The sequence below is a fragment of the Pleurodeles waltl genome, chromosome 2_1 (assembly GCF_031143425.1).
Source record: "Pleurodeles waltl isolate 20211129_DDA chromosome 2_1, aPleWal1.hap1.20221129, whole genome shotgun sequence".
In the NCBI taxonomy this organism is placed as follows: Eukaryota; Metazoa; Chordata; class Amphibia; order Caudata; family Salamandridae; genus Pleurodeles; species Pleurodeles waltl.
This window is the reverse complement of record NC_090438.1, coordinates 458,925,733-458,953,475: the sequence shown is the minus strand read 5'-3', so window position 1 is coordinate 458,953,475 and position 27,743 is coordinate 458,925,733. Positions and strand designations below refer to the sequence as shown.

Sequence of the window (27,743 nt, the reverse complement as noted above, 5' to 3'; positions counted from 1 at the left end):
CAGCCCAACTATCTGAACAAAGGGGTAGCCCTACTTGAGAGTGATCATCATCTGCCCACCAAAGGTGGCTTCCCTTTTGAAGTTCGCCTTTTGGACCAACACCCTAGTTTGCTTCCTGCAAGGGGGAGGTAACACCTCCCTTGGCAGCAGGCCTCTATTGTTCTTGAGCAGGGGAGTCATTCACACTCTTCCCCAGGAGGGCAGAAGGCTGACTGGTGGTCAGCAACTGTGAAAGGCCACTGGATAAACTAGGCAAAAGTTACATTAAATTCGACTTGGGCATCAAGTCGGGTTAAATTCCACAATTAATTTGATACCTTGAAGTACCCTTTTTAGTACTCACATTCAGAAGTTAGCAGGACTGAGATGCCAGCCTAAGACTCCGTATTAGCCAATGGGGCTACTAGCTTTTCCACAGTAAAGACAAAACTTTGGAAGTTTTACTGTTAAGGCATATTAAAGTATGTGCCCCACTTGATAATATACAGCACCCTGTTGTAAGGCTTAATAGGCCTTCCTTAGGGGAGACATATATATTGTTAAGGGAAGTGGAGGCTTTGTCATTGGTTTAAATAGCAAAGTTGAACTAGCAGCTGCAGTGGCAAGCTGGGAGCCATTTTGTACTTTGTCACATGCAGGGTAGCGCAATCAGAGCTGCAGCCTTGGGTGGACACTCTAATGTACATGCCCTGGGTGACCTTAGTACCATATACTAGTGACCTATAAGTAAGTCAGTTTATGCCAACTGGAGATAGCCAATTCAATGTACATTTTGCAAGGGGTTAGTACTTTGGCACGGAGGCCTGGTTTGCAGGCCTCCAGCACCAGATGCTAGTAGTCCAAATAGGGGAAAATAGTGTGTGGGGGAGGAAGAGGGGCCTGGGGGGAAATCTGCAAAAAAGCCTTTAGCCTCACACAAAGCAATTCAGAAAATCAAGTCAATTTCAATAACTAAAATAATACCAGACCAACAGAAATCCACTTAGTAGAACCAGAGATGAGCACTTTTTAGTTTTAGTTAAGTACAGCACCTAAAAGCACAAAGCGTCACAGGTGTACATATGGTTGTGCAAAACAGGAACCAGGTTAGTCGCGCTGAAAGAGCTAGCTTCTCAAAGTCCAGCACAAACAGTTCAGTTCGAGGTGGAGAAGGCCAGGAGGATCAGGGAGAGTGCTGCAGATCGTTGCTGCTGTAGCGCAAAGAGCTGGCCTGGTGTCGTAGATGGTTGTTGCTGAAGCGTGGCGTTGGCAATCACTTTGGGCTATTGTTGCTGTAGCATGAAGTGGAGATCACGTGTTGCTTGTAATCATTGTAGTGAAAAGAGTTGGGTACACCTAATTTTCACATTGTCTGAACAGGGCTGTTTGTGGCTGCGAAACACCCCGCACTTTAGAATTTTTCATTTTATTGAAGAGGAGTATACTCAGCTACCAAGGGTCCAGGACCTTGGGAGGCAACTCTTGGGAATCAGGGACTCCCTCTAGCAGAGGCATACAGGGCTCACACAGGTCCAGCGGCAGCAGGATAGCTGAGTAGTTGTAGGGAGGCCTCTGGAGATAGTTGTGTCCCTGTAGTTCAGAACAGGTCAACCAACTGACACTTGTAGTCACACAGGGTAACCTGGAAAGGAAAGAGGAGATTCAGACTTCCTTCTCAGACAGCAGGTCAGGCCTCAAGCAGCAAGGCAGACCTCTGGGGGACAAGGCAGGCCTCATGAAACAGGGTAGACCTCTAGTAGCAGCAGGACAGTCCTCTGGGGAACAAGGCAGTTCTGCTTCTGTAATACCCTTAGTCCCAGGAGTGTAGTGATTGGTGGCCCTGTAGGTCCAATATTTAGCATTTGAAGTGGAAAGACTCCATATAATACCACACATCTGGTTCTAGAAAAGTTTTTTCCCCTTCTCCAGTCAAGGCTCCAAAAAGACTGGGGTGACAAAAGACTAGTGTCAAGTTCCACTGTATGTTTTGGAGCAAGCACTTTGAAATGTAAGTAAGACAAGTAACAGCTCCACCCCAACCATCCAGGCAGGATAGCTCATCCGGCCACATCCAGTTCATTTTGTCTCGCTGTCTGACAGGAATAAATAAATCCTAACATCAGAGCCATTCATTCATTTGACCCAGGATACTGATAGAAGGCACAAATGTTTAGAACAAGTGGAATTTTCAGAACTGAGACTTAAAATCCGACTATACAATTGAAGAAGATTTTAAATTACAATTCATTTGAGTCTAAACAGTATGTCTCTATTTGATCCCAATCAAAAGTTATCACTTATTAAGTGGAATAAGGCAACCCCTTGTTAGTCAAAGGAGAGATGGGCCTTACAGTAGTGAAAGACTACTTTACAAGTTTTTCACTACCAGGGCATGCAATACCTGAATCCACATGTCCTCCTCTTTCAATACAAGGCAACTTGCCCTATGTGTCTTCAGCCCCTACCTTAGAACTGACGTATATGTATGAAAAAGGAAGGCTTAGGCCTGGCAAAATGCTTACTTTGCCAGGTCGAAATGGCAGTTTAAAACTGCACAGCAGGCTGCAGAGGCAAAACTGAGACATGTTTTTAAAGGCTACTTTAGTGGGTGGCAAAATGAGTGCTGCAGGCCCATTAGCAACATTTAATTTACAAGCCCTGGGTACATGTAGTATACTTTACTAAGAACTTTAAAGTCAATTATATGTGCCAATTAGGTGTAAGCCAATTTTACCATGTGTTAGGGAGAGAGCGCTAGCACTTTAGTACTAGTTAGGAGTGGTAAAGTGTGCAGAGTCCTAAAACCAATAAAAACGAATTCAGCAAACAAGAGAAGGGACGGCAAAAATGTTGGCAGAATACTAGGCATGGATGTCAGGTCTAACACAATCCTTTTATGACAGTGAGCAACCAAAAGGCATCAAAGAGCTGCATGTAAACTGCACGGCATAAGTTTAGAACTTTATGCCCCTCGACCCCCCCTCCCCCAGCCTTTCATTATCTTAAGGTTGCTTAAAAGGGTTTGTTTGGGTAGAAATGAATTCCTATTAGTAAAAAACAGAAAGCAGAATATGCTGTCCCTATTTACAATCCAGGCAAACACCACCAGTGTACCTAGATGGAATACAGGGTGTGTGGATATTTAAATTTCAGAGCAAGAGCCTGCCCCTACCAACAAGGTTGGCACACTTCATCATCAGGCAGCCCTGTGTTGGGCCGGTGCTGCAATGCCCAATGGGCCCCTAAAAGGGGCTCCTTGCCAGGGTTCTTTTACTTGTCTAGTCGTTAATGAAGATTACTTGAAGGGGAAAGGCTTTTTATGAGCTTAACATTTTGGCTATAACGTTATCATCATAGCCAAGACCTTGGATATTATCCATGGTCGGTACATTGTATAAAGGTAAAGTTGGTCAAAGTCAGATTGTAGGAGGCTGGCCCTCTATGTAGTGTGCAAAACTAGACACACTATGCAGGGGGTCTAGGCAACCACACGTTGGTTTCCAGAGGTAAAAATGAGACCACCTAATGCTCCAGTTTTTAAGGTGGCTGGTCGAGCAGTTAGGCTAATCCAGGAGATGTGCTTAGTATTTGCTGCACTCATAAATCCAATCATGCACCACACACACTCAATGAATACCTCGAGACCAGATTTTATATAAATACTTCAGACTTTTATATACATTTTAAGACCAAGATCTTTAGAATATGTTAAGTACTTTTTGAGTTATGACTTTTTGAAGTTTTAATAAAGTTAGTCCTTCTGTACGTAATGGCGCACCATTGGAATCAGTGCACAGTCACCTTTTAAAATGCATTAAAAATCGTACATTTGGGTTGCCAGTCTCTTCTCTTGCAGGGTGGCCAGAGTAGTTGGTGGGCACACTGTGCCAGCTGGAAAGCCTTGGGCGGCTCCAGGTTCCGGCAGGAGCAGCGTTAGAAGACCTCTTTGCACAGGGCCACCTGGAGGGGCCACTTGGAAAAGGAGCTGGTTTGCAAGATTAAGGTGGGTGCTTAGGGGTCCCCTTGGGCTGTAGAGGTCGCAAGGGGTTGGGGGCCCGGGCACACAGCAAATCCTGCGATGCAAGGCTCAGGGCAGCCAAGTGAAGGGCATTTTGGAGGTCTTGGATGCTGTGTGCAAAGGGACTCTTTGGAGCTGGAGTTGAGTCTTCTTCTTGGGGTCTCACAGGACGTCGCAGGCGCTCCAGTGGGAGGTCTGGGGTGTCATTGAAGTCCCTCGACTGGGGCTTCCTCCTGGTCCAGGTGCAGCTATGATGGATCTGTTGTTGGTAATGTCCGACGTGCACTTATCAGTACCTAGGGTATTGCCACAACTCGGCCACAGGAGGGCGCTGTGCCACCAAGCTGGACACAGTTGCAGGTTACGTCCGGGCTGTCGGTGTGTCGTCGGGTACAGCTGCTACTTCCAGTTGCGGAGATATCATCCCTGGAGTGTCCCTCCCTGGTTTGTAGGTTCTCTGTAGGTTCATGTAGTTTCTTGAGTGGTGCCTCCACTCAGGAGGGAGATCTTGGGCTATTTTCGAAGCCTGGAGGTCCTCTGGGTCTTTTGAGGTTCGTCCAGTGGTCAGCTCCTCTGCATAAGCAATTGTCGGGACACTGGTGCAGCAAGCAGGGGTCTTGGAGACTCTTCTGATGCAGCAGGACCTCTGTTCTCGTCTTGGTGGGTCCTTTGGTGCTGTCTTCTTTTCTTTCAGATGAATCTAATTTCTTGGTCTAGGGGAGCCCACTAAATACTGAATGTAGTGGGTGTTTCAGGGGGAACCTAGTAGTGTCCAAAAGGACACTTACCCTTGGGTGGCTACACCCACCACAGTGACCACTTCTCTAAACCCTATTGGATATTTTCCTACCATCCAACATGGAGGAAAGTGAGATGGAGGGTCCACTTCGCCTGCAAGCCCATAGGGGTGGTGCACGCTCAGTGAGGCCACTCTTCCTACCCTTTGTCTGGTTTCCCACCAAAAGTGGGGGTTTGCCAAGGGGAAGCCATCTGCTGCTAGCAGCAGGCCTGGGGGCTCGAGTTTCAGGGGCAGTAGCCCTTTGAAGCTCACCCCCATGGTGTTGCACATTCCTGAGGGAGGGGGTGTTAGCTCCTCCACCCAGGAGGGACATGGTTTTACAAACCAGAGCGCCATGGCTCTCCCCCAGGTTTGTATATTGGCCGTCTGGAGTGGCAGGCTGGATGGAACCAGTCAGAAACTATGCCAGTTAGGTTCGCTTTTGCAGGGGGCACCTCTAAAGTGACCCCTGGGTACATTTAGAATTAAATCCAACACTGGTACCAGTTTGGATTTAAAATTCTGAGTTGCTTGACATCAAACAACCCAGGGTACAGAGTGGTCATCATGTAACTGGGGAACTCATGTTTGACCAGTGTCCAGTACATGTACTTATAATAGCTACTTTGTTCACTCACTATTTCCCAGGTCTGGGAAGGACACAGTGGGGGCACATTGCTCATGCAATGATGCCCTCACATATAGTATGCCGTAGGGCTGTTAGGCCTACTATAGGGGTGACTTACCGATAACATATGTAGTATGGGATGGACAGGGCACACAGGGAGTGTGCCATCTCGAGTCTGACTTTTTAGGTTTGCCCCAGTACACTCAGCCTGCATTGGCAGTGCTGAGGGTATCTGGGTGCAGGGGCCTAGAGGGTGGCACAATCAGTGTTTCTGCCCTCAGAGGCCTACTCCTACTATCTCATGCCCTGGGTACTGGGGCACCCATTCACTAGGGTCTTACAGGGATATGTAAGAGTGTTTCCAATTGTGCCAAGTATCACAACAGATTTACGGAAAGAGCTCTGGCCCAGGGAACCTGGTTAGCAGGGGCCCTGGGCACTACCAACTTCTAGAACACATCAACATCAGGCAAAAAGTGGGGGTTAACCATGCAAAAAGAGGTCTCCTCTCACACAGATAACCTCTTAAAAATAATTCTCAGATTTCTTTGGTCCCAAAGCTGAGCAGACGGGGAAATAAATATCTGCAATTGGAGGGACAGAGGGTAAGTAAGAACCTACATGCACACTACCAATCGTATCAAAAATGCAGAAAATGCTTTTGCTGTTTGTACTCCAGGTAAAAAAAACTCTGATAAAGAGCCCCTTACAGGGGCACGTTATGCATTGCAGGGCCAGCCCAGTGAGGAGCTGTCTGATGATGAAGCTGCCACCCTTGTTGGTGGGTGGCTGGCTTTTGCTCTGAAAGTTCAATATTCTCACTGACCTGTATTTCACCTAGGTACACTAGTGGTGTTTACATGGAGTGTAAATAGGAACAGCACTGCATTTTTGATAGCATTGGGAATGTGTATGCTGGACATTCATTACTCCCTTTCCCTACAATTGTCGATTCTTATTAGTAAAGTCAACATCATCCTTTGTATTACATTTTAAATCCTGAGTTTGTGCTTCTCAAGACCAAGCTCTCTTAAAATATACTGCTTACCATTATGGATGTTATATGCCTCCTACACCTTGAAGTCCTTATTGTCATATATAACATTTCCTATACATTGTATATACACACTTGTATGAGTCATTGTCTCTGGATAATATGTGTGTGATGTAAAGCGCTCTGACACTCTACATTGGTAGTGCTATAAATGAACTTAAATATGAGTGAGAGGGGCTCTGGAGAGATGAGGGACACGCTTTGAAGATGGTAGTGAAGGAATCAGTGGAGGAAGGGTCAATGGGGGCGCCAGCAAAGATTGTTGCACTGGGTGCCAGCAGTGCTAAAGCCAGCCTTCTTGGCATGCATTTATAAAATCAAACCAAAATCTTGACCTGGTCTTTAACCTGGAATATATATAGCCAGAATGGGAATAATAAATTATCCCGCCACTTTTATGTTGATGATAAAAGAGTGCCCAGTAATTTGATATCAAGTGTCTTGGTGCTGAGATGATGACTTTTAAGAGTCTCCCCAATCCCTATTTTTCTGAAAACTGCATGCCAATTGCTCCTAACCACCTGGAGCACAGTTGCCTCTTATTAACTATGCCCGCCCCTGCGCCTGCTCTCTGCCTGAACTTGCTGAGGTTTACTTTAATCTAGTGCAAGCTGCACACACTTAATATGGGTACATCCATTTAACAAATTAAAAATTGTTGCTTATTTTATTTATTTGTAACAATTAGTTGCGCCTTTGAAGTATTTTTTGGAACCAAATCTAATGTATTTTCCCGTTACATAAATATAATAATTGAAATGCTTAGGTCAACTGAGTGCTTTAAGTCCAATTTTGTTGCATTTTTGAGATCGTTACTATATTTTTCATATTTGCAATTCCATAAATCAGCTTACAAGAATACAATATAAACTCGATCACAAACCCGAGTTCCATATTCCTCCAACCACATTTGACATCTCTCACCAGCGGTTTAAAGACTCAGTCATTCCCAAATAACTTTTTTGTAAATTTCTCTTTAATGGGTTTACACATATATTTCAGGCATTATATAACAATCAGGTTTGGATTGGGGCCACAATTAGACCCGGGCAACCAAACAAATATGGCCCACAAAGCTTATAGTGCTAGTACTTAAATAGGAAATTAATATTCCTATTAAAAAATATACTTTAGAAGCACAGAATTATAAAAAATTATAGGAACCCACTTTCAATTGCTTTTTTATTTATAAGTTTGCTGTGGATTGTTTTTATTAATGCCCCCTAAAAAACAGGTCATGGCATAGACCTAGAGTGCCTTTTACACTCACCCTTGGCTTTTCAGATATTTATTATGTTTTTTTACAGTACTTAAGAGAGGCCCTCCAATGCTCAGAGGCTGGTGAAAGGTACATCTGTTTTTTCTGTTTTACTTGCTGCTAGCATCAAGTGCATGTTCCACAAAGGAATTATATTAATGTGTAAATGGAAAAATAGTGTCACTTTCCTCACATGCAACAGTTTTATATAGCACAAACCTGGGCTAGACGCATTGGATCACTTTACACGAGCACCAGAAAAGATTAGAGGTCATATACATTTATTAGGCTCAGATAGATTAAGGGATTTGCCAAGAATCACAGGAAGTTGAGCTGACATTGCAACTTGAACCTGGTTTCCCAGATTCAAAGTTGGCTAAGACCACAACCTCTCCCTGTTGCTGCAGTAATTGATATATGGGAGACAAGGGAGAGGAGTAGAAACTGATTTATCTCTGCCTGTTCAATGGAGAGAGGGGGAAAAAATAACTTGAGGAACTCCCTTGCTGACCCTCACTAACCCTCCACCACCCCTCCAGTCTCTCCTCTGCCTGCCTGCAGTCCCATGCAGAGCAAGTGCTATTGGCTTCCCAGCAGCAGCTCTGTTGTGGGTACACTCGCTGATCCAAGAGCTCGAATACAGTAAGATGCTGTTGCTTGCAACATTCAGATTTATTTGGGTATATTCATTACATCGTTGAATATCAAGTTTGCAATAACCGATGCCTGTTAAATGTCTCAATAACCAATTCCTGTTGAATATGCACATTGTATCCCACCTGCTGAACTTGTGCCAACTCTAACAGCCAAAGCGTGCTCTTCACAATGTGATCTATATTGAACAAGTGCCACAATAAGGAGGATAATTGCTAATTTCCTGAACAAGCAATCAACTGTCAAAAGGCCCATGTGCACATTTGACTATTTAAGGATGCTTGTGAGTCTGAGGCCTTGCTTGGCTTCGTACCTATTGCTCTGCTCACCTATTTCCAGTCAAGTTCCTTGTCCTCCAGCCTGCCTTTAGACGAGTTCCAGAGCATGTCAAGTTCCTTGTTCTCTACCCTGCCTCCAGCTGAGTTCCAGTGTTCCTCGTCCTCCGACCAGCTTCCAGTAAAGTTCCAGCATTTCTCGTCCTCTGGACAGCCTCCAGTAGAGTTCTGGCGATCCTCGCCCTCCAGTCGGCTTCTTGCGGAGTCCCGGCTCTCCTCTTCAGTCTTCTGTTGACGATCCCGTATTTCCTGTAAAAGAGAGAAAATAAGAAAGGTGAAAAAACCCGGTCTGGGTTCATCTGAAGTTTTCAAGCAAGTAACTTCATTTCCAGGTAAAGAAAGATTATTCACTTAAATCAGTGGTTCCCAAAGTTTTTTGACCCGCGGCTCCCTTGACCTATTGGCCACTGGCCACGGCTCCCCATTATGTTACTTTTTTTTGGCGGGTGGAGGGATGTAAGCCCGGCCTCTGGAGTAGTTTCTTTTTTCACTCTAAAAAATAATTGGGATGGAGCCGATGAAGGTACCATATTCATAAATATAACAACAACAAAAATGTAACAATTGTTTGATTAAAAAAAAACAAAAAAACTTTAATTTGTAAAGTCAGAAACAATACTCTTCAACACTTGGGTGTACATTTGGATTTTTTTAAAACAATAGACCCAAACTGGGCCTAAGAATAGTGGCTAACATGACAGAGGAATTTTCTCAGTTGAGAAAAGCAGATTGTTACCCATGCGCAGGAATGGGTTTGCTCAGTGAAAAACATAAAGGTGTTTACACAGAACCTGTGGGAAAATCTATGTAAGCAGTTTCCCCCTCAACCGGCAGTTTGCCCACATGCTGAGCATTGGAATAACCAAGTTCATTAGGTAATAAATAACCAACCATGCTATGTATATCATACAGAAATAAATGAAGTAGTTTAACATGAAATATTCAATCCCTTTCCAGTAGGTGGCGTCGGAGCCTGTGAAATGCTGTCTATGTAACTAGCGTAGTCCTCAACCTCTGACTTAAATGAAAGAAAACAGAGCTCTGTCTGTTAAATAATTTATGACAATAAGAACTAGCGTGATTTATCATTTGGGTGGGAATCCAAGATACCGCTAAACATACATAAGGGAAAGACGTATTTCTTGTACCAAGCACTCCCCTGAGAATTAGGAGATTGGAAATAGAGCAAGTTTATCAAAACTATTATTGGCAAGAGATTACGCCAGGACATAAAGAAGTCTTTTAGTCAAGTTGATTGTCAAGTTGATTGTATTTGAGTTTGGACATTGCTTTAGAAACTCTGAAAGTATTGTTAAAAGAGGAAGAGACTTGTTCAGCCTTATAGAAACATATGCACAATGTGTCAACAATAACTGACATTATGCAATGTATAATAGTTTATGCAATTCAATGTATTAATGAAGTAATTCTGTTGCAGCCCAGAACCCTAAAAAACCAAGAACCAAGTATTTTGAGAAATCAGAAGTCCTAACAACCAATATGACATACAGTCCAGGGTCCAGCAGTCTGATTTTGCAGTCCACGAAGCAGACACTGGTGTTTTCTCCTTTTCTCTTTGTAAAACTCCCTTCCCCTTCAGGACTTGTGAGAGGGCAATGTACTCTTCATCGCAGTCATGTTAGTCCTCAGCGGGATTGGGGAACTGTCATCGCCCCATCAGAACACCTGGAATTCAGGTGAGTGGCTCACACAGAACAAGCTCTTTGAGGTCTCGGTCACACCTGGAGGAAGCCTGGAGCAGACACATCTCTTGCTGTGATAGATGTAGATTCTGAGACTCCTTAGTCTCATTAGTAGACAAAAAAACAAAAGGCCTACTAACTGGCAACACAATCTGAGGCTGATAACGATACATTGGCAGTGCCCCACAAAGGGGGACCATATTGTAGAAGTAAGAGGACGGCGTGAAGAGCAGTAGAGAGAAAACAGACTAGCGGGATGCAATTGACTAGTGAAAGCTTTGTCGGGGAGCACGTACTACATACACCATGTATCACAAAGGCAACAGAGGGAGATAGGTGGCCCATGCTGTGATTACCGTAGGTCTTTCAGCCATGTGTCTCATGCATCTGAAAATATTGTCTTCAGCCTGGGCCGATTTCACAAGCTCCAACCTTCAAGTTACTACAGATGAAGGGAAACAGGATTTCCAACCAATTGTGATAGCACGTTTTGGCAAACACAAGGCAAGGTCAATAAAAGTACTGTGGGCCCTGTCAGATTAGGCATGGGGTGTTAAACCTAGGATGGCACGTTCTGGGTGTGTAAATGTGCTGCCTGCTTCTCAGCTGAGACACCAGTTTGCACGCACTACTTTACAAAGGTCAGAGGGCGCTGCATGCCCAGGTCATATCGTAGAAATCTGCCTTATTTCTGCCACATCTAGGACATCCAGGCAAAACCTTTGTGAATAATCGGTGTAGTGTGGCTGGAGTGAGGTATGTTCAATGCACGCAGTTGAATCAAGGGCGACTCCTCCGCAATGAAGAGGGCGTCGCCTCACTGGCTGAGCCAGCAGCTGTAAAATAAAAAATATTTTACAACTGTTTTATTTTTCAGCTGTTGGCTCAGCCAGCATGTGCAGGGAGGGGTGGCGATGGGTCATGGGAGGGAGGAGGAAGAGGAGTGGCGTGAGTACACTAAGGCGGTCATTCTGACCGCGGCGGTCGCCGCCCGCCATGCGGTTCCCGCCGAAAGACCGCTCCGTGGTCAAAAGACCGCGGCGGCCATTCCGGCTTTCCCGCAGGGCCGGCGGGCGACCGCCAGAAGACCGCCGGCTGGCCCTGCGGGACAGCCCCTTCAACAATGAAGCCGGCTCGGAATGGAGCCGGCGGAGTTGAAGGGGTGCGACGGGTGCAGTGGCACCCGTCGCGATTTTCACTGTCTGCACAGCAGACAGTGAAAATCTTTGTGGGGCCCTGTTAGGGGGCCCCTGCACTGCCCATGCCAGTGGCATGGGCAGTGCAGGGGCCCCCAGGGGCCCCACGGCACCCGTTCCCGCCATCCTGGTTCTGGCGGTGGACACCGCCAGAAACAGGCTGGCGGGAAGGCGCTCGGAATCCCCATGGCGGTGCTGCAAGCAGCGCCGCCATGGCGGATTCCCTGGGCCAGCGGGAAACCGGCGGGAAACCGCCGGCTTCCCTTTTCCGACCGCGGCTTTACCGCTGCGGTCAGAATCGCCCAGGAAGCACCGCCAGCCTGTTGGCGGTGCTTCCGCTGCACTCCGCCATGGCGGTCATGGACCGCCAAGGTCAGAATGACCCCCTAAGTGTGCATGTCAGTTTAGTTGGCTGTCTTAGGCCGGCCACACTGACATGCGCACTTAGGTTTCTCCAACCCGGACGGCTGTGTTGCACAGCTGGGCTGGAGAAACTACACAGACTCCAGCGCACTGTCTGAGCGACAGACCAAGCCACTCAGACCAATACTGATGATGCGGCATGAGAGTGGTGCCTGGATTGCATGGAGAGCCTGTGCTTGTGTCCCAGGGACTGCTGGTACTCGAACACCATTGGAAGAGGAGCAAGGTGGCCGGCGACGTCAAGAACAGTTAAGTTTTTTTTGTTTTTAATTATTTTATTTCCCCCTGTCCCACCCTGCACTCCCCACCAAATCCCTCCCCTTGAGATTTGCAGCAGCGGCCGCTGAGTTGAACGGCAGTAATCTGAGGTGTGCGTTCTTGGATCCCTTGCATATATGACAAAGAAGAGTCAACCAGTCCCTGTGAACTAATACAACCTCAAAATCTTGGTTCCATTTAGCTTTGAGACCTATGAATCCCAGGTTACTTCATCTGACACATGTCATATTTTTGAATTGTGTACAACTCTGGTATTTTTGCTTTCTGTTCCAATCTATGTCTGTTGTTGATGGTGGTCATTCCAAACAGGAAAATATACATTTTAAGGGCTAGCTGTACTTTTTATTTTTTATTTTGAATTCCTTGTTTTTCTGTAGTCTATCATTTCCTTGATATTGTGATTAGGGGTGTAAGCAAAAGTAGGTTGCTGTTGAAGAATCGTCTGAATTTCTTCATCATTCAATACTATTTACAGTTTTTTAAAATGTTCCTCCTAATATTGTAACCTTATATAGAACATTAAGAGTTAAATGCCAGACAATCGTGCTTCTTTTTCACAGTGGATACAATGATTTAGTCAGAACCCTCTTTACCAATTTTTTTTTGCAGTTTGTTTGGTCATATAGTTTTTATTACATTTCAACATAGCATACACCACCACCTCAATTCCATGTTTACCACATACATTGTATGATTGATTAGCTGACAAATCCCCCAACTCGTTCCTCCCCCTGTTCTCTATGGTCGCCGTCATACTTGCACCCTACAATTTCAATAATTGCAACTATCTTTATTGAGGGCCGCCCCAGTGCGTTTGTTCTTAATGCCCCCATATGAAGGTGGTCCCAAGTAGTCAAAGCCGGCAAGAGTCCCCCTGCCACTGTGAATTTAAACATTCAGTTTCTCCCATCACTCTTAAGCTGTTCAGTGATTACATCTTCACGGTGGCTGGGAATCAGGGTGGGTCCCTCAGTGCATCTAACATGGCCGCCCATGCTTGTAAATCATCCTCAACCTTGCTGTCACATTTGGTCTGCTTCATATGCACCTCCACCGCCACCGCCCACTCCAATATGTCCTTGAGCCACTCTCCTACTCTGAGAGGGTCCTGAGCCAACCACCTGATAGAGACCTGCTGTTTAAATAAAAGCAGTCCCACAAGCTTAAATCTCCTGCTCGGTGTCCGTCCCATTGGCTTCAGGAGCAAGCCCAACAATATCGATTTGATGTCCAGCTTAAGGTTCCACCCCATGTTTCCCTGAAGCAACCCTCTGTACCTATTTATTGCTTCATTCTACACTACCTTCAGCTACACCAATTTCTTAAAGCGCCCAAACATTTTTTTCTTGTTTTGTAATTGCTGGTGTTTTACCCGACACAATAGGTTTTTCCCTCTGAAGTCTTAAATACGGAAGACAGTTAATTAGAATTTCTTCATGAAACCTAACGTACATTAGTAAATTATTACAATATGTACGTGTTATAAATTAAATAGTGCTCAATTTTTTATCCTTGATTCTTATACTGACATCTAAGTGAATTTTATCCTCCCAGGGTCCTATATACCACTCTATCTCTCTGCCTCTGCAGCCCCCATCCTAGAGACCTAGGAGAAGAACTCTTGTTAAGGTTAAACAGCAACAAAGTTCTTCTACCCTGTTTCTGGTTGCAAGCTACAGGCTTATCAGACCCTAAACTGTAGTAGACTGGACTTCTTCCACTGATCTGCATGGATGCATTTAACATTTTGCCAGTAGTTGGTGTTACTAGTTTGCTGCAGTGGAGTGGGGGAAATTCAAGGCCCTAGTGTCTCCCAGATCCACAAGCTTTCCACCCACATTCTTGGTGTGGATGCAACACGCAGCACAACCAGACAGCAAAGCTCTAGGGACACAGCACACAGCATCTTCAAGTCTGTCCAGCCATACCGATTTCCCAATCATTAAAAAAGAGCTTCATGTTGCAACATGATTGTAACAGGACTGTGTTTCCAGTTAATCCTACTGTGGAAAGATGGATGTGACAGAGCTGGGTATCATTTGCTTTGAGAAAGTAAGTGAAATCATGAACAAGAGCGCTCAGAATATGTTTTGGTTACTGAAAAAGGTAGTGAGTCTGGAGACTAAAAGATACCATTAAAATATAATGTGGGAGAGTTGGCCCGCAGCCTGCTTGCAGGCATTGTGCAGACACAAGAAGCATGTGACTATCTTTCCATTTTATTTTAGGAAAAAGGTATATATATGTACGGCAATTTTGAAGGCTCTCTAAATTGCCAAGCGGCTTAAAGTTCAGCCCCTAAAGGAACAACACTGTCTGTCTTTTCCCCACTGTCAAATGAAGATGCAAAAACTTTTCTTTTGATGACTTAGGCCCTCATTCTGACCCTGGCGGTCGGTGATAAAGCGGCGGCCAAGCCGCCAACAGGCCGGCGGTCCAAAATATGCAATTCTGACCCTGGCGGGAACCGCCAACACAGCCCGCCGCATTAACACTCCGACCGCCACGGCGGTACAAACAAACAGCGCGGCGGTCCCCGCCAACAGCCAGGCGGCAGACAATGTACCGCCCACCCTATCACGACCCACCAATCCGCCACCTTTTCCGGGGCGGGAGCACCGCCGATAAAAACACGGCGGAAACAGACTACGAACGGGAAAACGCTCACCTCTACGCACTCCACGCGAGATTCCGGCAGTATGGAACCAGAGTTGCAGGTCATCCCCGCACTCCTATACCTGCTCATATACCAGGAGCACGCCCGGCGGCGCGGAAGACATCGGTGAGTACTGCACCTACGACACAGGGGAGGGAAAAGATTACCGGCACACACCCACCCACCCATACCCACTACAACACACACATCAATGCATTCCCACAGATCACTGTCACAACCCACAAACCCCCCCCTCCGAAATAATGCAAAGACCAAAAGAAGAGATCATAAACGGGCAGATATATTGAAATATGGACACCAGTAATCCCAATAAATAAATAAACTATGTACAAAATATACACAGCTACTAAATGTAGTCCAACCACTGTCCGTGGACCACAGGGGTCCTGTGCAAAGGGGCAAGGCCCAGTCCCACGACAAGAACTCCACGGAGAGAACACTGCAGGGGCATCAGAAAGAAAATAGGACAGGCACCTCAGGGGGAAGGGAAGGGGGGGCACCTCAGCCAATTGAGTACACGACGCCAGATCCACGAGGGGACTCCATGACCACTGGGCCATCCTGGGGAGTGCAAAGCCACAGTCCATACAGTCCATACAGTGGGTGGCCTGCCCACTGGGCCATCCTGGGGAGTGCAAAGCCACAGTCCATACAGTCCATACAGTGGGTGGCCTGCCCACTGGGCCATCCTGGGGAGTGCAAAGCCACAGTCCAAACAGTCCATACAGTGGGTGGCCTGCCCACTGGGCCATCCTGGGGAGTGCAAAGCCACAGTCCATACAGTCCATACAGTGGGTGGCCTGCCCACTGGGCCATCCTGGGGAGTGCAAAGCCACAGTCCATACAGTCCATACAGTGGGTGGCCTGCCCACTGGGCCATCCTGGGGAGTGCAAAGCCACAGTCCATACAGTCCATACAGTGGGTGGCCTGCCCACTGGGCCATCCTGGGGAGTGCAAAGCCACAGTCCATACAGTCCATAACAGACCCCACTGCCACTGGAGGAGGCATGTTGGCCAGAGGACATCCTGCAGCCCTGCCCGAGATAGATCCTGCCCTGCCACGTCTGCCAAAGGGCCAGCGGTTCTTGCCTGGAAGGGCCCAGTTCAGCGCCTCATGCCTTGAAGGGCCCAGTTCAGCGGGTCTTGCCTTGAAGGGCCCAGTTCAGCGGTTCTTGAGACGGCGGGCCCAGCGGAGCGGTGCTTGAGACGGCGGGGCCCAGTTCAGCGGTTCTTGAGACGGCGGGGCCCAGTTCAGCGGTTCTTGAGACGGCGGGGCCCAGTTCAGCGGTTCTTGAGACGGCGGGGCCCAGCGGAGCGGTGCTTGAGACGGCGGGGCCCAGTTCAGCGGTTCTTGAGACGGCGGGGCCCAGTTCAGCGGTGCTTGAGACGGCGGGGCCCAGCGGAGCGGTGCTTGAGACGGCGGGGCCCAGTTCAGCGGTTCTTGAGACGGCGGGGCCCAGTTCAGCGGTTCTTGAGACGGCGGGGCCCAGTTCAGCGGTTCTTGAGACGGCGGGGCCCAGCGGAGCGGTGCTTGAGACGGCGGGGCCCAGTTCAGCGGTTCTTGAGACGGCGGGGCCCAGTTCAGCGGTGCTTGAGAGGGCCCAGTTCAGCGGTTCTTGAGACGGCGGGCCCAGCGGAGCGGTGCTTGAGACGGCGGGGCCCAGTTCAGCGGTTCTTGAGACGGCGGGGCCCAGTTCAGCGGTTCTTGAGACGGCGGGGCCCAGTTCAGCGGTTCTTGAGACGGCGGGGCCCAGCGGAGCGGTGCTTGAGACGGCGGGGCCCAGTTCAGCGGTTCTTGAGACGGCGGGGCCCAGTTCAGCGGTGCTTGAGACGGCGGGGCCCAGCGGAGCGGTGCTCGAGACGGCGGGGCCCAGTTCAGCGGTTCTTGAGACGGCGGGGCCCAGCGGAGCGGTGCTTGAGACGGCGGGGCCCAGTTCAGCGGTTCTTGAGACGGCGGGGCCCAGTTCAGCGGTTCTTGAGACGGCGGGGCCCAGTTCAGCGGTTCTTGAGACGGCGGGGCCCAGCGGAGCGGTGCTTGAGACGGCGGGGCCCAGCGGAGCGGTGCTCGAGACGGCGGGGCCCAGTTCAGCGGTTCTTGAGACGGCGGCCGGTCTATGGCCAACTGCTCATTGCCTGGTGGTGCCCTCCTGGGCAGCGGGGATGGTGCTCCTTCAATGCCCACCTGGGCTGTGGGTGGTGGGGCCCTCCTGGCCAGCTGGGCTGGGTCCTCCCTGGGCAGCGGCTATGGGGGTGGTGGGCTCTCCCGGGGCAGCTGTGCCGGTACCTCCCGGGGCAGCGGCTATGGGGGTTGTGGGCTCCTCCTGGGCAGCATGCCTGCTGCCTGACCTCTCCGACTTGCTGCCCTTGCCCTCCTTAGTCGTGAGTCTGTGGCCCTTTCCTCCCTTTGGAGCTGTGGCTGGTGACTGTCTCTGGGTGGTGTCCGGGGGGGATGTAGAAGGCGGGCTCCTGCGGCGCCCCTTCCGCCTTCTGCTCCTCTTCCCAGGGGGTGGGCTGGCTGTCCCCTTGCTGCTGGGCGACGATCCAGACATGCGGGCTGGCGGGCTCCAATACCCCTGCACCCTTGTCAAGGGGGCTGCAGGGCTGGTGGTGGCTGAGGTGCTCTTCTTACCCCGACGAGAAGGAGGGGGGGGGCTCAGGGTCAGGAAAGAAGTTAGCAGTGGCGAGGAAGAGTTTCTTTGGACAATGGAGAGTGGTAGGTACAGTGGGAATGGGAGTGGAGGGAGAGGATGTGGTTGTAGGTGAGTCACGTTTGCTGTCTTTGGGTGCAGGTGCAGGAGGGATAGGCTGTCGTGAGGTGGATGGCTGTTGGGTGGGTGGGTGGCTGCGTTTGTGTGGTGTGGAAGAGGGGGTGACAGACACAGTGGGAGAGGACACAGGGGACGTGTAAATGGCAGTGGGGGTGGTGACTGCACGTGTGCGGACTGGAGTGGAGGGTGTGCTGGTGATGGAAACACTGGCTGATGGTGAGGTGAATGGAGGTGTGAGTGTAGACGTCACAGGGAGGGAGGAGGGAGACGAGGAGGTGGGGGTCACAGAGGTGGTAGTGACTGTTGGCATGTCTGCATCGGAATGTTGCGTGTGTGAATGTCTGCGTGATCTGTGGTGCTTATGTTTGGATGAGCTTCTCTTGGGTGTTGAGGTGTGTGCAGGCTGGTCTGATGGTGTGGGTGGGACAGGCAGAGGAACAGGAGACTGGGAGGAGGGAGTTAGTAGAGGGAGGCAGGAGACAGGGACAATGGCTGCCGTCAGTGCTGAGGCCAGAGCCTGGAACGATCGCTGATGGGCAGCCTGACCCGAATGAATGCCCTCCAGGTACGCATTGCTGCGATGAACCTCCCTCTCCACCCCCTGGATGGCATTCAAAAGGGTAGTCTGCCCAACAATGAGCGTTCGGAGGAGGTCAATGACCTCCTCACTGAGGGCAGCGGGGGTAACAGGGGCAGGGCCTGAGGTGCCTGGGGCGAAGGAGATGCCCGGCTTCCTGGCAGAGCGGGCACGGGCGAACGCTGAGGGGCTGCTGGGAGGGCGGAGATGGTGCGCTGGGTGGCGGCTGTACCTGTAATGGCGGGGGGCACGGATGGTGCCACCCCCGCAAGGGAGCTCCCTTCCGAGGACGTGTCCGTGTCGCTGCAGGGTCCAGTCGTCCCCGTCGTGGAGCTCCCCTCGCCCTCCGTCTCACTGGTCCAGTCTGACTCTGTGGCATGGCCCTCCTGGGCCATGTGAGATGCAGCTCCCTCCTGCCCCGATGCCACTTCTCCTCCGCCTGATGATGCTGATGCACACAAGCACAGAAAGACAAACAAAAAGGGGGGGGGAGAGAGAAATAAAGGGATATTGAGTACATGGATCTCCGGTACAGTTAGCGGACATGACAGACACAGATGCCCCCTGCACTAAGTTGCGCACTTGTGGTCCGCTACGCATTCCGTGGAACATGCCCTACACGCCTAGAGTTGACAACTGCACCCATGGATGACACGACCCAGGGATGGCTGTACTGACAAACTACTGAGGGTGGTGGCTGGGGACACAGGGGCTTACGGGGGTGCCCAGCCTACAGATATCGCCCTGGCCTAGGGAGACCCACAGCCCTCCTCCCCCACCCAGACACCTCCACTGCGCGACAACAGAGTAGATAATGCTTGTACTCACCCCCTTGTGTCTGCTGTGCTGCCCTCACGCGCCCATCCAAATCAGGGTAGGCCACCGCCAGGATCCGGAACATCAGGGGGGTCAGTTGACGGCAGGCACCCCGCCTACGTTGGGAGGCCATCCCCAGCAGAGACTCGGCGGTCTTCTTGGTCCCGCGGCGGATGTCCTCCCACCTCTTGCGGCAGTGGGTGCCCCGTCGATGGTGGACCCCCAGGGTCCGGACTCCCTTGGCGATGGCACGCCAAATCCCGATCTTCTCATGGGCGCGGACCTATGTGACACGTACAGGGAGGGAGAAATACCACGTTCAAGTTTGTCTGCATTTTCCCTGCCAGTGGCCCAACGCCCCCCATCCCCGCCAGGCCCCCCGCCAGGCCCAACATGCCCCCCATCCCCGCCATGCCCCCCGCCATGCCCCCCGCCAGGCCCAACATGCCCCCCATCCCCGCCATGCCCCCCGCCAGGCCCCCCGCCAGGCCCCCAAGCCAGCCAGTGGCCCCAAATCCAGATTGAATTGAACTCACTTGTTGGTCTGGAGGACCGTAGAGTAGCGCATACTGGGGGAGGACCCCATCCACAAGTTTCTCCAACTCCTCGCCAGTGAAGGCAGGGGCCCTTTCCCCAGGCGCAGCAGCCATTGTCCCTTCCAGACCGAGGTCACAGCAACACTTGCAGTATAGGTCCTCTCCTGTGAAAGTTCAAGTCGCAAGTGGATTAGTAGATAGAAAATGGCGGTCACGTCCGCGGCGGTGCGTACCGCGGCGGTGCGTCCCGCCACCGCCGGCGCCCTTCGCCATTGGCTCCTGAAACCCATAGGCTTCAATGTTAACCAATGCGGCTTCGCGCCGCGGTCTTCGCCCGCCGCCCGCCGCGGTGTGCCACGCCAGCGCATTGACCTCACATCCCACTGTCACACTTCACAGGTCAGGCAGCCGCCATTTCCAGGGCCCACATGGCTCTATTTCAACTGCGTCACACAGGCCTAGGCCTTGCATAGCCACTCAGACACGCCATTCACTGCATAGAGAATCGTTTACTGTGCTAGCTGTGAGTACGTACCTGTGGGTTGCTTGACTGTGTGCTCCATGTTGTCCTTCCTAGGCACCGTCCGCTGGGTTTGGCGAGGAGACGGATGAATCCTCCCGTGTACCGACCGCTGGTGGACCTGTCGACAATGGAAGAACGCCACATTATCCTGACCTACCGTCTTAACCGTGCCACTATACATGAACTGTGTGCCCAGCTGGAGCCCGACCTGATGTCCCCCATCCGCCAACCCACAGGGATTCCCCCTCTGGTGCAGGTCCTGTCAGTACTCCATTTCTTGGCAAGTGGGTCATTTCAGACAACAGTGGGAATTGCTTCTGGGATGTCTCAGCCCATGTTTTCGAAGGTGTTATCCAGAGTGTTGTCTGCCCTGATGAAATCCGTGAGGAGCTACATCATTTTCCCTGAGGTGGGCGAATTGGCTACAGTGAAGGGTGATTTCTACGCCCTTGGACATATTCCCAACGTCATTGGTGCCATTGATGGGACCCATGTGGCTTTGGTTCCCCCAAGAGACAGGGAGCAGGTGTACAGGAACAGAAAAAGTTACCATTCAATGAACATCCAGGTGGTGTGTTTGGCTGACCAGTACATCTCGCATGTAAATGCCAAATTCCCAGGGTCAGTGCATGACGCCTACATCCTAAGGAATAGCAGCATCCCTTACGTGATGGAACAGCTAGAGAGACACCGTGTATGGCTAGTGGGGGACTCTGGGTACCCCAACCTGTCGTGGCTACTGACCCCAGTAAGGAATCCCCGGACAAGGGCAGAGGAACGGTACAATGAGGCCCATGGGCGTACTAGGAGGGTGATCGAACGCACCTTTGGCCTCCTGAAGGCCAGGTTTCGGTGCCTGCATATGACAGGTGGATCCCTAATGTACTCACCTAAGAAGGTGTGTCACATCATCGTGGCCTGCTGCATGCTTCACAACCTGGCTTTGCGCCGCCAGGTGCCTTTCCTGCAGGAGGATGGTCGAGACGGTGGTGTTGTGGCAGCTGTGGAACCTGAGGAGAGTGACGAGGAGGAAGACGACGGGGCTGAAACAGACAACAGGGACAGAATCATTGAACAGTACTTCCAATAGGACACAGGTAACAATTCAAAGATAATTTAGTAAATGTGAACTACTCTCCTGCATCTCTGCTGCCTGTCTATTTGCCCCAGTGTATGATGACTGAGTTGTGGCTTTTCCCTCCCTATTTCAGATCTGGGGTCCCCACTACGAGTCCTGTGCTTCGTTTCCCCATGGACTACAGCTTTGTGGCAGCTGTTTGTTGACTTCACCATGTACAAGGACATATTTGCACTGTCATGTCAATTACAATATATTGAAATCACAGCCAGACTCCAGATAGTTTTGTGCAAAATAGGTGTTTATTGAAGTGCTCAAAATGGGATGGGTGGTTTCAAGTGGGTGGGGGCTATGGTGAAGGAATGTCCATGGCAGAGTCCAGAGTAACAGTCACACAGGTGCATTGTCCAGAGGCCTGTGGAGAGATGGAGCATGGGCAGTTCAAGGATGGACAGGGTGACAATGTGGGACAGTGGGATGACATCAGGTGGTATCCATTGCTGGCGGGGGTCTTGACATCCTACTCTGTCTTCTTGCGAGATCTCAGGGCCCTCTTGCGGGGTGGTTCTTCTCCTGCAGGAGGTGGGGGTCTGGTGGGCTGCTGCTGTGCGGGGGCCTCCTGTCCACTAGCGCCGGCGGAGGTGGTTGGCTGTTCTTGGTCCAGGCTAGTGGCAGGGGCCCTTGGGTGTTGTTGAGTGTCCGCCCTGGTGTTGACGAGGTCCTGCAGCAGCCCTACCATGGTAACCAGGGTGGAGGTGAGGGCTCTGATGTCCTCCCTGTACCCCCGATAGTGTTCCTCCTGCAGTACCTGGATCTCCTGGAACCGGGCCAGTACCGTCGCCATCGTCTCCTGGGAGCGGTTGTATGCTCCCATGATGGTGGTGAGGACCTCGTGGAGAGTGGGTTTCCTGGGCCCGTCCCCCCCCTGTCGCACAGCTGCCCTCCGAGTTGCCCTGTTTCCCTGGGCCTCTGCCCCCTGGCCGGTGTGCGCACTACCACTGCCCCCAGGTCCCTGTTGTTGTTGGGGTGGTGGGTTATCCTGGGTGCCCTGTAGTGGTAGACACACCGCAGATTGACGCGCCCTGGAGACAGAGGCATGGGCCCGCTGGGTGGGAGCTGTGCTGGTGTTCCCAGAGGGGTTTGGGTCTGTAGTGGCCTGGGCCTGTGTGAGGGGAACCGACTGTCCAGAGGTCCCCGATGGTCCGGGCTGGTCATCGGTGTCCAGGTCGACAGAGCTGCTGTCATCGCTGACGGCCTCTTGGGTGGGGGGTGTGGAGAATTCTGGGCCCTCCGCGGCGGTGTGTTGACGGTCGGGTCCTGCAGGGGTATAGAGGTATGGTTATAGTTTCAATGTGTGGCATATGGGTGTATCTGTGGGTTCCCGTGTCCCCAAGTGCTGGCATTCGTGTGTGGGGGCTTTGGTGAGGGTGGCTTGTGGGGGGGATGTGTATATGCATTGGGCATGCTTTGGTGATGGGTGTCCATGCTTAGTGGACGCATGCAGGCCTAGGTTTTGGGATGTGTGGGTTGTGATGGTGAGACATTGGCGGGGAATAGGTGTAGTGGGGGTGAGGATGGTGGTGGGGGTGAGGATGGTGGTGGGGGTGAGGGTGGGGGTGAGGATGGTGGTGGGGGTGAGGATGGTGGTGGGGGTGAGGATGGTGGTGGGGTGGGGGTGAGGGTGGGGTTCGAGGATGGGGGTGAGGGTTGGGGTATGATTTGGCATGCAGGTGGGGGGGAAGCAGTAGTGAAGCTTCAACTTACCAGTATCCATTCCTCCGCCGACTCCTGCGAGGCCGTCAGGATGCAGGATGTTCAAGACTTCCTCCTCCCATGATGTAAATTGTGGGGGTTGAGGTGGGGGTCCTCCGCCAGTCTTCTGCACGGCGATGTTGTGCCTGGATACCATGGAACGCACCTTCCCCCGTAGGTCGTTCCATCGCTTCCTGATGTCTTCCCGATTTCTGGGGTGCTGTCCCACAGCGTTGACCCTGTCGACAATCCTCTGCCATAGCTCCGTCCTCCGGGCAATGCTGGTGTATTGGACCTGTGTGCCGAACAGCTGGGGCTCTACCCGAACGATTTCCTCCACCATGACCCTGAGTTCTTCGTCTGTGAAGGGGGGTTGTCTTTGGGGTGCCATGGGGTGGTGTGTATGATGTGTGGGGTGGAGTATGTGTATTTAAGTGTGTTGAGTGTGGTGGTGTGTGTTGTTTTGTGTGTGGATAGTGTGTGGGTGATGGTGTGGAGTGGCTGTGGCTGCTAGTTTGTGGATGGTGGTGTCTCGCTCTGGCCTTCTTTCAGAATTTTTTTGCGTAGGGGTTTGTGGGTGATGTGGGTGTGTGTTTTATATTGTATTGTGTGTGTGGGAGTGGTGTGTGTATGTGTATCAGGTGTGTGGGATTCAAATCGTCCAATGTGGCTGAGTTTTGTTCGTTTGTGTGTATTCTGACCGCGGCGGTGTGTCCCGCCAATGGAATACCGCGTTTGAATGACCGCCGCGTGGATTCGTGGGTCGTAATGGCATGGGCGTATTTCTGCTGGCGTGGCGGTGGAGGTTTTGTCACCTCCACTTTTCCGCCGACCGCTGGTCTGGCGGTCGGTTGTGGCTGTCGGATTTTCGGAGGTTTGCCTTCTGCGGGTCAGAATGACCGTGGCGGGTTTCCGCGACCGCGGCGGGATTATGGAGGATTTATGACCGGCGGTAAGTGCATTTTACCGCCGGGGTCAGAATGACCCCCTTAATCTGTTTCTCCTCTGGGCAGCTGCCTTTCATGTTTCTCTGCTCTAGCTGTGGATGAGTTGTCTTTCCCTTTAATCACCTTATGTAAATTATCCATTAGTACAGAAACTGTCCCTGAAATCTGGAAACACACTAGAGTTTTCCCACTTTTTAAGAAAGTTCTATATTGTGTCCCATTTCTTGACTGCCTGTACATTTGAAAATACTAGAAAAAACGATTAACTCCCAGCTCTGAAACGTCTTAGAGCTGAATGGCCTACTTGACATATCACAATCTGGCTTTCGTGTTAACCATAGCACTGAAAAGGCCTTGGTAGAAGTAATGGGCAGCTTGCCTAAGATTTGAAACCAAAGACGATATGCAGTGTCCACAGCTTTGGACCAGCTTTCTTTCTCACTGCTTGAACACTGGCAGTAACTCTTACCTCTTTCAGCTTGGCTGCTGTCTCTGTGGTCCACGGTGTACCTTAAGGCTCGTCTCTGAATCAGACGCTTTTTAATGTCTATATGTCTTCTTTAGCGGAGTTGGTTCACTCCTTTGGCTTCAAGATACTGTCATACACGCATGATACACAGATCACTGTCGCCATCTCCCACAACATGACTGCTATTCAGCCTAACTTTACAGCATCTATAAGGGCAGTGGCACCCGGAAACTTTCTAATTGCCTTCAATTAAATTCAGATAAAACAGAGGTTTTCCTGTTTAGTAAACAAAGACATATTTGGAATAATGAGTGGTGGCCAGCAGAATTAAGAGGCTCCCCCATTCATGTCTGCTAGAAACATGGAAATCATGGTGGATTGTGATTTTCTAATGGCCACCCAAGTGAACCAAGTAGTTGGAACACAATTTTCGATCCTGAAAATGCTGTACACATTTTTTAAGGTTCTTTATATTCAGACACGCAAAACGATCAATCACGTCTTGATTGTATCCAGACTAGATTATAAAATGTCATTGTACGTGAGGTACTCAGAAGGCTTGGTGTCCAAGCTTCACATGGTTTAAAATGCGGCCGCCAGACCGGTCCTTAAGCTGCCTACAATAGCACACATAACTTCCTCATTAAAATCACTTCTCTGGCTTCCCACCCATAAGAGGACTAGCTTCAGATCTTTATGTTTAGCACACATGACCTTGCATGGAAGGGTCCCAGATATTTGACAAGGACGATTGCTCCTTATCGTCCTAGAAGTAATTTTTGCTCCGTAGATGCCTGCATGCTCACTGTACCAAGGATACCACTTAGTAGGGCAGATAGCCGTGCTTTTTACTGCCTTGCTCTAAGAAAATGGAATGACTTACCGAACTCTATCAGACGTGAGACTTGCTTTTCTCTCTAAAAAAAACAAGACCTAGCTTTCTACATTTGTAATTCAGCTTTTTTATGCAGGGCATGCAGCTGAACTGCCCATAGAGCCGGGGGACCTTATCTTGGATAGCAGTGCGCTTTATAAATACTTTCAACATAATATAAAATAACATAACTTATTGTAACTATGGAGTTGTAAGGAAAACACAGTGGTGTGATGGTACTGTGTCAAGTACGCCAGCAAGAATGATGAAACAGGATAAAAAATCATAATGTATCACTTTTCAAATGCAGAGCCTCTGCTTCTGTTGACAAGTTTACTTGTAAAGTTTGGTTTCAATGGATATTGTAATGCCACATAATCTCTTTCAAGCTTTGTTATCAAACAAACTGAGTTCCTGAAGATTGGGAATGTAATGATAGGTACATCTTTTTTCAGTTTTCTTGTTCTCTTTCTGACAGAAAAAGAAGATCTGAATAACCATGAACCAAACAACATATGTACTTAATAGCTATATATTGTACACACACAAAATAAGTATGCTGTGTCTCTGTTTTGCCATTTAGTCTGTTCAATGTGCCTTTTATTTCTGCTGTGCCTCTAGAAAACAACTAAAGAACTGAATATTTCTTTTTTCTTAACAAATGTTATCACCATGTCTTCTCTCTAGTGGGTATTTTCACCTCAATATCCATAAAGTTTAGACCATCACCCTCAAACAACATCCTGATCATCTTGTTCCAAATTACCTAACCCCTATCAAGTTATATTAAAAAATCTCAGATTTTTATTCTGCACAATCTGTTAAGACATGCGCATCCAACTCCCTATCCACACTCCTCCACGAAGGTTATTACACTATGAAAGCTCCTACATCATATCTTCGGACTCCTAATTGTATCCAATCAACGAGAACCCACTTGATTTTTTAGCCTCTCACTGTGTAACTTCCCCGTTTCCATTGTCCTTGGGCATCTTTAGAAACATCCAACGCGGTTCAAGAAGTGATGTTCCCCTGAAGCTCTTGTGGATATCTTTTCTACTCCCATCTCCTTCTCCAAAAGTGCTTCATTTCAGTTGACGCAAGAAGCACTTTTGGGACATGTGATATTTTTCTCTTGCCAGTGACAAGCTAAATGTCAGAGAATTAACCGTTTTGTTGTACTTCTTTCTTTTTTATTAACATTATTCAAATGTATCAAAATTCAGAAATAAAATGAAACCACATACAACATGTCTTCTGATGTCTATAGGGTACCTCTGTGTAATCTTGCATTCTTTCAATAGTTATTTAATTTTTACTTTGCACACTTGTAAAATGAATGACACCAGAAGACGTGAAAAGGTAAGACCCACGATGAAGTACTTCTCTGCATGATTTTTACTGTTTGTGATTCCTCCAGTTATACAGTCTACTTCCAGATACCTAAACAGCGGCCACTTCTCAATCGTGTTCAGCCTTGTAACACGTAAGGCTCACCAATACTATTTTCATCTTTGCTTGCATTGTATGTGGAAAGTATCCTTGACCATCTCTACACCAACATGCACAGAGTTCACCTCTCGAAAAGCAGCACCAGTTCACAGTGGTTTGTGTGTGGAAACATATCAACTGGGACGGCCATCTTTAGAGTAAAAGGTTCTCCAGTGAGCTTTTTGCGATCATTTGTAGGACAACACAGCCTGGAATCAAAGGTAATCCAGAAATGTTAGTTTTTCTATGTTCAACTTCCTTTTGTAAATATTTACAACTGTTATGTAGCTCAGCATACTCATAGTGAAATCCAGTTACTTAAGGCAACTGTGGAGCAATTTGAAAAATAGAAAGTGATACTGACTGGAACATACTTGGAAGAAACAAGAAAAGGAAGACATAGGAAACAAATATGCAGACAGTGAATTAGGAACACTATACACTGAAAACTCAGACTTACCCTCATAGGGGCTCGTGGAAAGCGGCAAGACCTTCTTCGCAAGGACAAGGCAAAACTACAGATGACAATACTGAACAGCACAAACACAGATGAGGAGGGAGGTCAAAAGACCCAGTCAACCCCATCTACGGAATACCTCCAACAGGGAGACTCACAGCCAAAAGGCAACCATTATCACAGTGACAGATGATTTGTGAAAGGCTGTAAGTACCCCAGAATACAAACCAAGTGAAAACCTTAAACAATCATGGCCCGTACTCACAATGGCCAAGTTATTAGGTCAAAAGCCACTGTACATCCCATAAAGAGCCAGTCCACTTGCAAAACACAAAGCCTGCAAACAATAGTCTATAATCTGAGATTCCAGCAATGCCAAGAAGCCATGGAATCCAAGGGCACTCCATCAAACGTTTAGCAAAGACAGAGTGACAAAAGACACCAGAGTTGATTCAGATAGATTATAATAGTT

General features: G+C 49.4%; 1 protein-coding gene across 1 annotated transcript in view; it reads right to left on the bottom strand.

The window, feature by feature from the left end:
- Positions 1–27,743, bottom strand: part of TRMT2B (tRNA methyltransferase 2 homolog B) — a 194,352-nt gene that overhangs the window by 16,965 nt on the left and 149,644 nt on the right. Inside the window, exon 13 of the mRNA XM_069213328.1 lies at positions 8,699–8,953. Coding sequence (XP_069069429.1) covers positions 8,773–8,953 — 181 coding nt within the window. The 3' untranslated portion in view covers positions 8,699–8,772. The remainder of the gene's footprint in view (positions 1–8,698; positions 8,954–27,743) is intronic.